Here is a 15,114-nt window from a genome sequence, read left to right as displayed (position 1 = left end):
CAACCTCTAGCCAATCAGCGTTACTCGTGTTGCTGGCACCCTCCCTCCGGCTCCATCAGCCAATCCGCGCGGGGAGCGCCCGCCACCACTCGGCGCCTCTCTTCCGTCACCCGCGCGCCGGAAGTAAGCTGGAAGGGGGGGCGGGCCGTCCGGCCGCGCTCCGCCAGTCGGCGAGGCAGGAAGCGGCGCGGCCGACCAATGGGGGAGCGGGAGGGCGGGGCGGAGCGGGCGGGCGCGCGCGGCCGGCGGCGATGATCGAGCAGCACAAGCGGAAGGTCCCGGGCGGCGGCCCCGGCCCCGGCCCCGGCCCCGCTCCCGCCCCCGGCCCCGGAGCCGCCCCCGGTCCCGGTCCCGGCCCCGGCCCCGGCCCCGGCCCCGACCTCCCACTCGTGCCCGTGGCGGCCAAGCGGCCCCGCCATGAGCTGCCGGGGGCGCCGGGCAGCGGCGGCGGCGGCGGCGGCGCAGGAGCAGCAGGAGCAGGAGGAGGAGGAGGAGGGCAGCCCCCCCCCGGGGCCCTGCTGCAGGCGGTACATGGGCGGGGGAAGGCCCGTGGGGGGACTAGTGGGGGGCAGGAGGCCTGTGGGGGGATGGCAGGAGGATAAGGCCGGAGCGGGGTTAAGCGAGGAGGGGAAGAGGCCCGTGAGGAGATCGCGGGGCTGGGGGGGTCCTGGTCGTGCCCCGGGGGTGCCCCTTGTTCCCTTCCCTGGCATCCCCTCACCTGCCCCTTCCCGTGTTACCTCCGGCAGGGCCCGCCGCGCTGCTCCTCCCTGCAGGCCCCCATCATGCTGCTCTCGGGGCACGAAGGAGAGGTGTACTGCTGCAAGTTCCACCCCAACGGCAACACCCTCGCTTCTGCTGGCTTCGACAGGCTCATCCGTGAGTACCAGGCCCCCCCGTCCCAGCCAGCGCTGCGCAGGGCTGGGGCTCGTACGATTTCAGGCCGTTGTGCTGTGACGGGGTTTTATCTCAGCCGTCAAGCTTGCTGAGTCCTAGGAGTGAACTGCTTCAGCAGGAGGGCAGCAAGAAACTTCTTGTTGCTCCTCTGGCTGGTCACTGTCCTGCTGGTCCCTAGATGGGGCTGGTAACATGCCTTGATGGTCACAGCCCGGTGTTCCCAGGACCCTCGTGCAGGTTACCGTCAGTCTGCATTTGACTGCAGCCATCGCAGAAATGCAGTTTTTAATGCTTTGTGTTGCTGAGATGAAGGTTATTATTTTCCTTTATAAATTCAACTTCATCTAAACCCATAAATCAGCTCAAATCAGCTGTCTGTCTTTCCGGGGCTCACACGATGTTTTTTTTATGGGCACGCATCAGCCAAGATTGGAGACGATAGTGGTGACAATACGTGATTCATTTGGCTGAATCCCCAGAGAATCACTCCATCCACAGCATGGAGGTGTTTCCTGTACTTACTTCTCCCTTCCTTTCCCCCAGTGCTGTGGAACGTCTATGGGGACTGTGATAACTACGCCACACTGAAGGGACACAGTGGGGCAGTTATGGAGCTGCACTATAACACGGATGGCAGGTAAGTGGTGTGCGGACAGCTTTCAGCCTCAGGCCCAGCTCTTTCGGAAGGAAGGTGCTTTATCCTGGCTAGCGTCTCATTGCTCCTGCTCAGTCCATGTATGACAAATGCTTGTAGCGTGACTTTCCCAGATAAGGAGTGGTGCCTGTTTGAGATTAAGAAAAAGCATCTGGAGTCACCCATGACCCACCAGTGCCCTTGATTCCAGTCTTGAGGAACAGAGGGAAGTTAGGGTCAGTCATCTGGGAGGCACTGGGGAGGGAAAGAAAACAAGTGGGATATTTGCTAATGTAAAAGGCTGCACCGCTATTGCATCTGAGCTATTGCCACTGAGCTTTCCCTCCTGTGTTCATTCCAGATAGTGTTTGAGAAGGTGCAAAACCAATCTGTATGTATCTAGAAATGGGGTTTAGTTGGAGTTCTTCCAGTGTAGCTGCTCCACTGTCAGTCAGCCTCTCCTGAAACACCACCTTTGTCTTGGCATATGGGGGAGTTTCTTCTCCATGGTGTGTTCCCACTGAATATTTCCAGCTTTGATCACAGAACTTGAGAGTAAAAAAAGGTGGGAGGGGAGAAATGTTTCCAAAATTGAGAACCTCACAGCGATTCTTCTGTGCAGCATGCTCTTCTCAGCATCCACAGACAAAACTGTGGCTGTGTGGGATAGTGAGACTGGAGAGAGAGTGAAGAGACTGAAAGGCCATACCTCGTTCGTTAACTCCTGTTACCCAGCGAGGCGAGGACCCCAGCTTGTCTGTACAGGCAGCGATGACGGGACAGTGAAGGTCAGTATATTGTGTAAGGGGATAGTCTGGAATGAAAGTAAGAAAGGGTTTTTGAAAGAATATTTGGGGTCTTCCCACTTAAGTGGGCTAAATTCAGCCCTTCATTACTCTTATAATTCGTTATCTAATAACTTTGATTTCAGAAATAAAAAATTTGAAATAAAATTTGCTCTTTTTTTCCAGTAAGTCTTTGAGGGGGGGGGGGGGGGTGAAGAAGATTCATTTTGCTCAGTTGTACTTTTTCCACTGCACTGCATTAACAAAATATGAGAAAGGTGAGCCATTAATGAAATCTCGCATGCCAGCCCCTTTTTCCCTCCCTTGAACTCCTGTGCTCCACTCCACACTCTTACTATGTTTTTTATAGAGATCTCCTGAGATCTAAAAGAGGGGATTTCAGGAGAGCGTGCTGAGTGTCTGCCAAGTATCTGCAACTACCTGTAATTTTATCACTAAATATCTCTATGCAACTTTTACAACTGCCGTGTTTTTTCAGCTGTGGGATATCAGGAAAAAAGCTGCTGTTCAGACATTTCAGAACACGTACCAGGTTTTGGCTGTAACTTTCAATGACACCAGCGATCAGATTATATCCGGAGGCATCGACAACGATATTAAGGTAGGATGCCTGTGTCCTCGTGTGCCTTTCCGACTGCGCACACCTTTTCCATCCCATTACATCTTGCATTCATCAAGGACAAAAGTGGAGGCTTGTTGGTTAATTTTACAGTCACAAGAACCACGCAGACCTGCTGTGTCTGACCTCGCTGTTGATAGAGGGCCAATAAATTCTTCAGTGAGTTGCTCCAGCGCTGTTTGGCATGTGACAGCCTGGGCAGCCCTGGCATTCCTGGCCAGGCGTTCCAGCACTGCTGTCACCTGCTGGAGCTGATATGGTATGCTGGCTCTTCTGGCAGCTTGTGCCCATCTTGGAGGCTGTAGAGCCATATATGAGGTAAACTAAAGAAAATGTGGTGACACATCCACTCTCTCTGCCCTCTGCTCCAGTTTGCAACTTGCTTTGTCACCTGCTAGTGTGGAAAGTTCTTATTTAAGAGCTAGCTCAATGTTTCATTGAGCTGGTAACTGAGATTCTCCTGATAGCTGTACGGTTCAGTCTGTCTTACTGTCCTCTTAGCCTTGGGCTCCAGCCTGACCTAGGCATGGGGAGCATGTGCTTGTCAGAGAGCCATGGCTAAGTGTAGCACTGACATGACATCTGTTCGACACACCCCTTGAATGACTGCCCCTCTTTGGGAAAGAACAGTGTGAAATTTTGGAGATTGGACAACTGCTGCTCTGTGCCATCAGTCAGAGCTGGGGGAGCTATAGCCAGATAGAGGGGGATTCCTCCATGCATGGGGCTGCTGGCATTTAACTCCTTGGTTGTTGGACAAGTTCAGTAAGAAGTCTTCTAATGGGAAAATTCTATTTTTCCAACAACACACATTAAATTTTAGCCTCATATTTTAGCCATTCAGACCCCACCAACTGGAATCAAAAGCTGATGTCATCAGCTGACTGATCAGTACCTGTGAAACGCTTTGGAAAGAGCAGTTCCAACAGTCTTGCCTGTCTTTTTGTTAAATGGCAATGTTGTGTCTGAAAGGTGTGGGACCTTCGCCAGAACAAGCTCACTTACACAATGAGAGGACACGCAGACTCAGTGACAGGCCTCAGCCTGAGTTCAGAAGGCTCCTACCTGCTCTCCAATGCAATGGACAACACAGGTATGTCCTACCTGATGTGAGAGCACAGCTGTCAGGCGCTGCTCTCTTACACTAGCTTTGCATGGTGTTTGGGAAGGAACAGCTCAAATTGTATGATGTAGGAAAACGAGCCAGATGTGGGGATAGGCTGAAGGGAGTTTGGCTCCAGAGATAAAGCTTGAATTCTTGTTATGCTGGTGACAGTTGTGTCTTTTGCACAGAGGGAGCAGCTGCATCAGAAGGGTTTGTCATGTCTCCCGAAGGGCAGTGAGGACACAAGCTATGGCACACGTTATTTACGCAGACAGTTGAACGCAGTCTCAGTCTGGCTCTTGTCAGGGCGGTTTGGCTGTTTCCCCGCAGCAGGGAATGACAGCACGGTTTCCAAACTGCCTGTCTCCTGTGTGGGGGTGCTCAGCGAAGCTGATCTGATTAGAAGTGTGATCATGGAGTGTGTTAGAATAAAGCAAATGCTCATGTAAGGAGATGGTGGCTCGTTTGTGTAATAGTCGTTTTGGATTTTTCCCCTCCTGTTGGCAGTGGTCTTGGTGTAATTATAAATTTCTGCATTTGACCTTTCATATCAAAGCTTTCTGCAGGGGAAAGCTGCTGGTTTCCTTTTGCTTCTGGGGAAACATAGGCATGAAGAGAATAAGGAGCATGACCAGGTCTTTGCTCGTTAGCAGTGTGTCTTAGGAAAAGGAGCATTTGCAGAAGCTGACCTTGCCCCCATGCCTCTGCCATCTTCAGCTAATTACTGTGAGCTCTCTGTTGCAGTTCGCATCTGGGATGTGCGACCATTTGCCCCTAAAGAGAGATGTGTAAAGATTTTCCAGGGGAACGTACATAATTTTGAAAAGGTGAGTGTACTGGAGACTGAAACATGATTATTTGTAAAATGCTGCTGCTATTAACTTTTCTGTAAATTGGTTTTTAAATTCAAGTTTAAACCAGAAAGGCTTTAATAAGAACTCAAAGAAAGATTAATGCACAAAGTGGGATTCCAATTAAAGCTGCAGTAACAAGATTTCTTTGCTCGGTTCAGCTGTAATTAGCTGTAAATTAAGTATTTTCTACATTTACTATCTACTTTGTGTAAAATAACAAGGCACTGGATGTTTCCAGCAATAAAATAAAATCTGTAATTACCATCTCATCTTCTGAAGGGAGATCATTAAAGTGGTGCTTGTGATATTTAAAGTCTCATGGTGATTTTAATTCAAGTAGAAGGGGAAAACTAAATCTTTCTTTGGAAATAGAACTGTGCATGTTCTTTTATTTTAGAATCTTCTGAGGTGCTCTTGGTCCCCGGATGGGAGTAAAATCGCAGGGGGATCAGCCGACAGGTGAGTTACCACTGCGTTCGTCTGTTCCCATAAATTCCAAACAGTTTTGCAGCACTCCTGAAATGAGTTGGATCATGTCTAAAATGAATCTGAAGACTCAGAATTGTGCATAGAGGCATGAAGACCCGAACAAACCTCTGTGATGTTCTGTGAGCATTGTCTGCCCTCATTACAATAGCGATGCCTTTATATTGCCTTTGTGTCAGTGGAGGAGCAATGCATAGTTGTAGAATCTTATTATTATTGTCAAAAGCTGACTAGAGACCTGCATTGCTGCTTATGTTCAGCCACAGGACCCAACACTAGGACCGCCGGATGACAGGAGCATGGTTGTCCGTGAGCTAGGTCCCTTGTGGTTGGACTGATAGATGCTTGCGAGCATCTTCGAGACGCAGGGAGTCTGGGGGAGTGTGTGTAGTGTGGGGGTTATACTGACAAGGACCACAAATACCAGTTAAATTGCTGCAGGACAGCTTGCAGGAAGCACCAGTGGTGTTCCAAGGATCATTCTTCCTCCTTACTTTAATTAATGTGTAAGGAGAAATAAAGATCTGACTAAATTAGCACATATTGGACTTTTAAATTAGATATTTTGTAAAGTAAGGCAACTGAGGAGTAAAACAGGTAGAGGGAGGAAGCCAGCAGAGGGTCCATGCCAGACACTGAAGGTCACCATGAAGGATACCAACCTCCGCTGGAGCAAATCCAGACAGACTCTGAATGACATCGCAACAGGAATTCCTGCAGGCCAGAGTCCAGGGCATGGAGCAGTAGTAATCAGCAAATTAATGAATTTCTGATAGAGGATAGGGAGGACTTTAGTTCTCGATGTCCAGATATAGTGGGGCCAGCTGTCACAGCAAGTGGCTGAGACATGACTCTCCAGTCCTGCTGGGCAGTAACGGCGGTGCGCTTGGTGGAGGAATGCCTGTGTATCAGCCTGCTGAGGCTGTGGCTGATCCATTCAGCGGCAAAGTATGGCTGCAAGTCTTAGGCCATTAGGATAGTTCTGCAGATGCTGATGTAGCTCTGTGGTCTGACAGCAGCTTCGTTGTGGCATTCGTGGGCAAAAGCACACAGCCAGGTCCAGGGGCAGGTTAGACAAGGCTGCTCAAATCTTTCTGCTATCTCTGAGCTTTAGATATATTTTTTGAGGAGTGTCTGCTGGGAAAGCAAAGTGAGATTAAACAAACATTTCATTTGTCTGAGTACAAAATAGTTCTGCAGTGATTACTCTTCCTCTGCATTATATGGAGTGTGTGTGTGTGTATGTTGGAGGGACAATTACCTGAATTATTTTTTTTTGCTGTTGAACCCTTCAGAAGGGTTATAGTAAAATCAACTACTTAAAGTGCTTGCCTGCTTTGCCATACCAGATTAAAAACACAACAGCAGAAGGCTTTGAGAAAGCATTCACTACAATTCTTGCCTGCTAGATAAAAAAGTTGTGCTTGAAGAAATGCTGCTTTAAGTAACATGACTTAAGTTGTAGGCTTGAATTTTTCCTTTTTATGTGTTTCAAGCAAATAAGTCAAAGAATAGCACCAGCCTGAAAATGAGTGCTCTTAACAAAGCAGGTCTGCCCTGTGTTGGTATACACTGTCCTCTCTATCTAGCCAGCAAGTGTTATAAATTATTCAGTGCTTTTTTTGAGGGCGGGGAAAGAAGTTCAGTTCTATTTTAACTAAAAGACAAGCTAAATGTACAAGCAAATCTCGCTCTTCATCCGGTCTGCAAAGCCCTGACAAATGGAAAGGAACAGGTGAAACTGAGGAACCTGTTGCTGATAGCATTGCATAAGCCTGAAGCGGTCCAGCCTTGGTATTCAGAGCCTGGGCTGCATGTGGGACTGATGACACCCAGTATGTTTGAATTCATGCCGGTGAGACATGGGGATGCACAGTGGCATTTGCAGTGACCTTCCTTTGGAGGAGTGTAATGCTGTAGATTGATTTTACACGTTTTACGGGCTGTCCCCCGTGCCCTGACCCTCTGCAGTGCCCTGTAAAAAGTCATAGTTATGCTTCTGGGGCATGCAGGCAGCAGAGCTGCCCTTCATGCCAAACCCAGCCAATTACTGCCCTGCCGCTTCCCTTTTTTGCCCTGGCAGATTCTGGTTTAGCTGCCAGTCACCTCCCTAAAGAGCAAAATGAGAAGGGAGAGTGAATGTAATCCAGAACTGGCAGCTTTCCCCAGCCACCAATTTTTTTTTAGAGCTGGGAACCTTGTAACAAATGCCATTTCATGTGGTGAGGCCGTTGTGATTGGAAGGGAGGGATGCACCGTTCCTGTGCAGGTGGGGTGCAGCATCACTTTGCCTGGGTTGTAGAATGTTACTCAGGGCTCTTCTTGTTTTGATGTATTAAAAAATGCCACTCACTCCTACAGATGCTCACCATAAGCAGGGTCAAAGCATTGCTCTGCTTCCCAGTAGAGCTTTTGTGCAGCCACTGCACTGTGCAGGCAGCAATCAACACCCATGAGAGACAAGCAGTGATCTTGGGGTACAGCATGATTTACAGCAAGGCACCATTTTCCCCCACTCTGAGACTATTTATAGGAGTAACCTGGAAGTTGATCTGTGCCCCATGCCAGCAGTTTTTCTGACCTCCTGTCTGAAGGACCCTGTTGGCTTCTGCACTGCATTCCAGCCAAGGTGCAGTGCTCAGGCAGGACCTGGCCAGTGGCAGGTGCCCACGGTGAGGCCTGCGGGAGGTTAATCAAAGGGCTCACTGCAATCTGATTGGCCCTCTAATAAATGCTGGGAAATGGATCATGACTTTAATGGCACAGCAGAAAGAAATCCATATATAAAGCTGTTGGCTGTGAGGGATTACACTGCAGCAGGGGCTGGGAGAGCGCCTTGGCTCCTTACTGCTTGCCAGTCAGTGCAAACCAGTGGTGACTGCTGGGCTTGCGGGCAGGTATTTGTGAGGGCAAGAACCCTCTTCCTCACTCCCAATGCTAATTTTCTCCCTTAGCCCACTGTGGTGGCTGCTGTATTGAGGGTCTCTATGGCCTCATGCTTCCAAATCCATCTCTGTGCCACGAGGGGTGAAATGGGGCTGCTGTGCTGTGATGGCAATGAGGCTTTTGACACCAAATTAACATGTTAGCTCCTACCTGCTCAGACCTCTGCTCTTCTGGATTTGTCAGTATAGCGTTTTGCTCCTGAGAAACTCCTTGTTTATCCACACTAAGAGCTGCATCTATTTCAGCCCAGATGGTGGACTGCTGCAGGAATAAGCTGTTGGTGTGGGGGGCACCTGCTTTCCCTTCTCAAATGCCTGCACTCATAATGACTCTCTTGTAGGTTTGTCTATGTGTGGGACACCACATCCAGGAGGATTTTGTACAAGCTGCCAGGCCATGCCGGGTCGGTGAACGAACTAGCTTTCCATCCGGAGGAACCCATTAGTAAGTCCTCCCCACTGCAAGTTGTCAAGGGAAGTAGTTTCAGCGCTGGCTGAACTGCTGATCCTCTGGAAAATGGCCCCCAAATTGCCTGTGGCCCAGAGCACCGAGTATCAGACAAATTTAGGGGTAGCAGACTCCTGCTTGCTCCTCTCCCGTAGATGGGACTTGGGTTCGGTGTGCCTGCGGTCCTGGCCTGAGCGCAGGGGCTCTGCTTCTGTGTCCTGCCCAGGGGGAGACCTGGGTGGGGGCACCCATACAGCAGCAGGGTGGCTAGTGGTCTGGGCTGTTGATCACCTGCGGGTGGCCATGAGCTGTGGCTTGGCTACCGCTGCCTAGGGCTTGTCCAGACTCCCTCCCAAGGGCCATGCAAAAAGGTTTTGGGGTACCTGGGTTTGGACACCAGGGATATAGCCATACATTTGGTGATCACATGAGGACAGTGATCACCTGGGAGCACGTCTCCAGCCCGGGGTCTCTTAACTTACCCAAAAGCTGTAGGAAGCAAAGGAGGCTCTTTGTGCAGTGGGTTTTGTCCCAATTCTAGAGGTGTCCAGCATGTGGCACCATGTATCAGCGCTGTGTGAGACAATGCTCGTGGTGGCTTTTTCAGAACCATTTTAAATACTGTGCATTAGGTGAGACCAGATTTCCTCTCAGTTTCTTGGCGCAGCATGCGGCCCAGGCAGGACCGCAGGGTGCTGTTTGTTTCTATGGAAACACTTGCACCACCGGCCAGGTCACCGCATTGCTCCAGCAAAAAATTGACAAGAGTCAACCCCAAAGTGAGGCCAAGAGCTCGGTTGTGCCGAGGATGACAGTCTCTGCAGCAGGGCAGTGAGTTATGAGTTTGTTCCTTGGTTATTCATTGCCCTGTCTTCAGATTGGAGACTGCTGGAAGAGTGGAGCGCTCTCTGCTCCCGTTTGGAGCGAATTGTTTGCAATTGTATTCTGCTGAGCTCCTCTTTGTGACTCAATCACTCAGCTTAAAATAAAAATTAAAAACCCATCCAGGTGTTGCAAGCAAGTTTTGCAATTGATTTCTGTTAACATCTGGGAACGTTAATCTAGTAAATTGCTGCACCCACTCCACGATACTCATCTGCACTGGACAGTGCACAGGGAGCCAAAATGAGGCAAGATTACAGACACCAGTCTGTGAGTTCTTGTAGAAATCCCCCATATCGCCCCTGGACTTGAATGAAACCATTGTCATTGTCAAGAGCAGCACTTCTGGGTCATTCTTTTGATGCTTGTGTCTTGAATCCCCTGAAGAGCCTTTTCTGAGTTAAGGTGGTTCAGTGGCGTATTGGGTGCCAGCTCCATTTTGCCCGTTCTGATAAAATAATAACATACCAGTGAGGCTTTCCTGGCCAGCCTGTGCCCTCTAGCGGCATGCAGTCCCAATGGCAGTGCCCGGTTTGCAATCTGAATGCTCCTTGCAATGAAAATAGTGTTTCAGGATGCTTGAGAGCGTTAACAGCGTGTTTATACGCCTCTCTTTACCATTTTAATGCTTAGACATTACAGGCAGTACGCTGTTATGCCTGCCTTGGGACAGTGGAATGGCAGCCACAACACACAGCGTGTGATTAGGTATTGGAGTAGTAATTCCATGAAGTGTTTTAGGGAGCAAATGAAATTTGGCTTTCTAGATCACTTACAGCAAGCAAAATGAGTAGTTTGATTCAAATGATGTGTCATTAGTGGAGGTCTCAAACTGTTGTGTTTAATTTTCATATTCCTCCCTTCCCCCCGCTCTCTCTCCCTCAGTACTCTCCGCATCCAGCGACAAAAGACTGTATATGGGGGAGATCCAGTGAAGCTGACAAAGAGATGGTGGGATTTGTGCCCTCACAATCCTTGGTTTACAAAAGTCGGATTGACTTCTCACCGGTGCCAGGCCCTTTCACACTTGTGGCAGTGGGAAAATGTTGAAGCAGCTTGATGTGACAAGTCGCCCTCTCGCAGGCTGTAATGTCTGCGTGGTCTCGCTGTACAGCTTTTTTCCACCCCCCACCCTCTTTGGGGAGGAAGAAAAATTTGGAATTGAAAGGAATTTGGTTTTGGCTGTACCACCGACTATTAAACCTTACCCACATCACTTGAAATTGGTAACATTTGTTTAAAGTCCTTATGTGGCTTGTATATTCCCTGTCAGGTTTCTGTTGTTTTTTTATACGGTCAAAACTGAAATAGATACCTTTTTACAAGAACTGTGTGGTGGGATTTATTGTTCTGTTTTACTTTTTTGTTGTACGATACTAAATCAAGGCCCTCACTTGTATATAACCCAGGGAAACCATAGACATTAAGTTCATATAATCATAGAATGGTTTGGTTTGGAAGGGACCTTAAAGATCATCTTAGTTCCACGCCCCCTGCCATGGGCAGGGACACCTTCCACTAGACCAGGTCGCTCAAAGCCCCACCCAACCTGGCCTTGAACACTTCCAGGATGGGGCATCCACAGCCTCTCTGGGCATCTTGTTCCAGTGTCTCACCACCCTCGCTGTTAAGAACTTCTTACATCTAATCTAAATCTACCTTTTTTCACTTTAAAGCCATTACCCCTTGTCCTGTCACTGCGTGCCCTTGTAAAAAGTCCCTCTCTGGCTTTCTTATCGGCCCCCTTTAGGTACTGGCAGACTGCTTTAAGGTCTGCCCGGAGCCTTCTCTTCTCCAGGCTGAACAACCCCAACTGTCTCAGCCTTTCTCCATAGCAGAGGTGCTCCAGCCCTCTGATCATCTTCGTGGCCCTCCTCAGGACTCGCTCCAACAGGTCCATGTCTACCTTATGTTGGGGGCCCCAGAGCTGGACGCAGTACTGCAGGTAGGGTCTCATGAGCGCAGAGTAGAGGAGGAGAATCACCTCCCTCGACGTGCTGGTCATGATTCTTTTGATGCAGCCCAGGGTACAGTGGGCTTTCTGGGCTGCAAGCACACATTGCTGGGTCATGTTGAGCTTCTTGTCAACCAACACCCCCAAGTCCTTCTTGGCAGGGCTGTTCTCAATCCCATTCACCCCCCAGCCTGTACTGGGGTTTGCCCTGTCCCATGTGCAGGACCTTGCACTTGACCTGGTTGAACTTCATGAGGTTCACATGAGCCCACCTTTCAAACCTGTCTCAGTCCCTCTGGATGGCATCCCTTCCCTCCAAGTGTATCGACAGCTTGGTGTCATTGGCAAACTTACTGAGAGTGCACTCAATCCCACTGTACACGTCACTGACAAAGATGTTAAACAGTGCCGGTCCCAATACTGACCCCTGAGGAGCACCACTTGCCTTCAGAAGAGCAGCTTTATTTTTTATTCATGGCAATAAAAATGACCACATGAAATAATTATTGGGCTACTGCTGAATCCTGTTTTCATGTTTTGAGTAAAATCCAGCCATCTGCTGTAAGTAAGCGTAAAAGGAGTGAGTTTTCTGTGGCAGGCACAGCGTATTTGGTGCTCAGCAGTGGGGGAACCGGACTGGCTGCGTGTCCCCTCTCCCCAGCCAGGCTGGCGGGACGGTGGTATGAGACAGCGGCATGTCCTCGAGCAGCTTAGATCCGTACCTCATATACCTCTGGCTGAGTGCTTGAGACAACACAAGGGTGCCTGCACGCTGCCTCAGCTACAGTGGGGGAGACCTCAGCTTCTGCCAGGTCATGCCCTACAGCCACAGACCTGCTGCCTGGCTGACTGCTTGCTGTGCCCCAGCCCCAGGGCTTAGGCCAGGAGGGAATGGTCTGCACTGGCTTTTTTGGCCAAGGTTGAAACCAGCATCCAGCCCTTCACTGGGGGCTGAGCCTCAGCTGGGCTTTGTGAGAGCATGCAAGGGAGGGTTCCCCATGCCATGGGTTGTTGTCTGATGTTAATTAACTTGCCATGAAGAGTAGTATGTGCTGCATTTCTCTTCTGATTGTGTCCATCTCAGCTTTCATCCTTTTTTTCTCCCCCATTCCCCACCCCCACCCCCCCGCCATTTGCTGCCTTGGTTCAGGTTGTATCAAGGTGTTTCTCACCTCTCGCTGCCTTTCTGCTCCATCCCAGAGGAGGCTTCTTGAGAGCTGCAGTTCAGCTGGGACGCTGGAGCATGGACACGAGATGCTCCCACCCCAGCAGTGCCGTGCCATGGGACTGTCCTGCGCGGTCTTGGCCGGCCTTTGACCAGAACAAATCTGCTGCAGCCACCAGGTATTTAAGAGCTGGAAAATGGGTGCAGTTTGTGCAGTGAAAAGGGAAGTAGCACAGGGTTCCTTTGAGAGTATTTCTTGTCCCTGCTTTCCCTGCTGTGGGCAGAAGAGAAAAGCTGGAGGATGGCACGCTTGGGGCCAAAACAGACCCATCAGCTTTTAAGGAGGCAGGGAAATGTAGCTGCATGTTCGTCAGGAGGGGAGATGATGTCTCCTGGGCTTGGAGTGTGTGGCACTGTCCCTGGTCCCTGTCACCTGGGACAGCTCCTGTCCCAGCACCATGTCCTTCTGTTGGCAGATGGCTGCAGGCTGCCCCATCCCTTGGGGATGCGGGACCTCACTCACCATGGTGTTTCTCTTGAAGCCCTTGGGGCTGGAGCAGAACTGGTCTCTGCTCGTGGTTCCTAAATCATTGCAAAGTGACTTCGGGTGCAGACAGGGATGGGCTGGAGAGCACGGATGGGTTTAACCGTCAGGAAACCATTGACCCCAACTGTGCCTCCTTCACTGACCCTCCTCATCCATGGGATGACAGATTCGAGCATCAGGTCTCAGCAGAGCTCCAGGTTCACATCCAGGGAAGATCAGCTTCACTGGTGCGGGTCTGGTCCCCGTTGGCTGCCGACATCCACCTCCCATCATCCCCCCAACTCCCACCGGGAACGCAGGCAGGTGCCCACAGAACGGAGACACCTCTGCAGTTGTCCCTGTCTATCTGTCCCCACGGGGGGAACTGTGCATGGCTGGAGCCAGACATTGGGGAGGTGATGGTGCAGACACGGGAAGACCCATCACCAGATCATGGTGGGTGAATGAATGTATCTGAACAAATCACCCTTCAGTTGAAGAGGTGGGTGGAGAGAGCTGGAGGCAGGGGGAAGATTTATTTTTAACTCTGCAGAGTATTAAATAACGTGCCCTTAAACACATGTAAATAAGAGCTGGGACTCCAGCCAGGAGCACCGCGATTCAGGACTGACCTCCCTGGGCCCACTGGAGCAGGAGCCCTGCGCCCAGGCACCAACACTGTGCCTCTGTCCCCTCACTGAGGGCTGTCGGGCAAGGAGGGTGCTGGCACATGGATTTAGTGCTTAATTAGACCCTGTTACAATCCTCGAGGGTTTATGGTTTTGTTTGAATATATGCCCAAGTGTCACAGGGAAGAGAGACTCTTGGGGCTGAGCCAGTGATGCCAGGATAACCCTTCAGTTTACTGAATCTTGCTTGTTTAAAAGAAGAAAAAAAGGTTTGGTTTTTTTTCCTAATTCCCAACCCAGGAACCTTCAGGGAAATAAGGGAGGGGCGTCTCTCTCCCCCTGCTCTGAGTCCTGGATGGTTTTGTTGGGCAGGGGTTGCTGTGCCCGGGGTCCCACAGAGCCTGGGGGTCCCATGCAGAATACACGGCAGCTAGCAGCTCCCAGCATCAGGCAGTGGGGGCTGGATGGATCCACACCCCACACAGGGGCAAGCACCGGCACGGATGTCCGTGGAGCCATGACCCAGATTGGGTATATGATCTGGATTAACACTAAATCCCCCAGCCCCGAGGGAGCAGCCGGGCAGATCGAGCCAGGCACTGGGGCAGGCGGATGGTTTGCTTTGAGGGCATCTTCCTGCTGAGTGCACTGCTGGCACCCGAGCACTAGCAAACTCACCGCAGCGGTGAGCACCCAGCCCAGCTTCCCCAGCAGGTCCTTGTGCCCATCCCAGTGCTGTGAGAGAAATCTCTGTTCCCCAGCTCCAGGGAACCTGTGGATCAAATAAGTATTCGATACCAGTGGAAGGTGAGGAGGGAGACGCGGACAGGGGCAGCTCTGAGTTACCGCTGCCAATTAATGTCTGCAATTAGGGCTGGATCAATGCCCACCCGCCTGCGTTGGTGACGGATCGGACTATGTGCCGACATCCCAGCCCCTGGGGAGAGCTGAAAGCTGATTTAGGAGAAGCACCTACCTGCTCTTACGGGGACATGTGTTCAGTGGATCGTAACAACGGCGCTGTCAGGACAATTTGTGGATTTAATGCAATTTGCTACAGGGGGATACATAGAGCTCAGCAGGTTTAATGCTCTGCAGATCCCCACTGGGCATCGGTGAGCACAGCTGGCCTCGGGCCGCCTTCCCCTGGGCTCAGCCTTCCCCTGG

At 50.7% G+C, this 15,114-nt stretch overlaps 1 protein-coding gene across 1 annotated transcript; it reads left to right on the top strand.

Annotated features, from left to right (window-relative positions):
• The first annotated feature begins 216 nt into the window (after positions 1 to 216).
• Positions 217 to 11,165, top strand: SNRNP40 (small nuclear ribonucleoprotein U5 subunit 40). Its single transcript, XM_049820046.1, has 10 exons — positions 217 to 527; positions 747 to 876; positions 1,438 to 1,531; positions 2,151 to 2,316; positions 2,813 to 2,935; positions 3,926 to 4,046; positions 4,803 to 4,885; positions 5,310 to 5,371; positions 8,685 to 8,788; positions 10,559 to 11,165. The coding sequence occupies exons 1-10, from the start codon at positions 252 to 254 to the stop codon at positions 10,606 to 10,608; spliced, it is 1,209 nt and encodes a 402-aa protein (XP_049676003.1). The 5' UTR covers positions 217 to 251; the 3' UTR covers positions 10,609 to 11,165.
• Positions 11,166 to 15,114: the final 3,949 nt, after the last annotated feature.

The sequence above is a fragment of the Accipiter gentilis genome, chromosome 17, assembly GCF_929443795.1.
Source record: "Accipiter gentilis chromosome 17, bAccGen1.1, whole genome shotgun sequence".
In the NCBI taxonomy this organism is placed as follows: domain Eukaryota; kingdom Metazoa; phylum Chordata; class Aves; order Accipitriformes; family Accipitridae; genus Astur; species Astur gentilis.
This window is presented reverse-complemented; position numbering and strand designations above follow the sequence as displayed.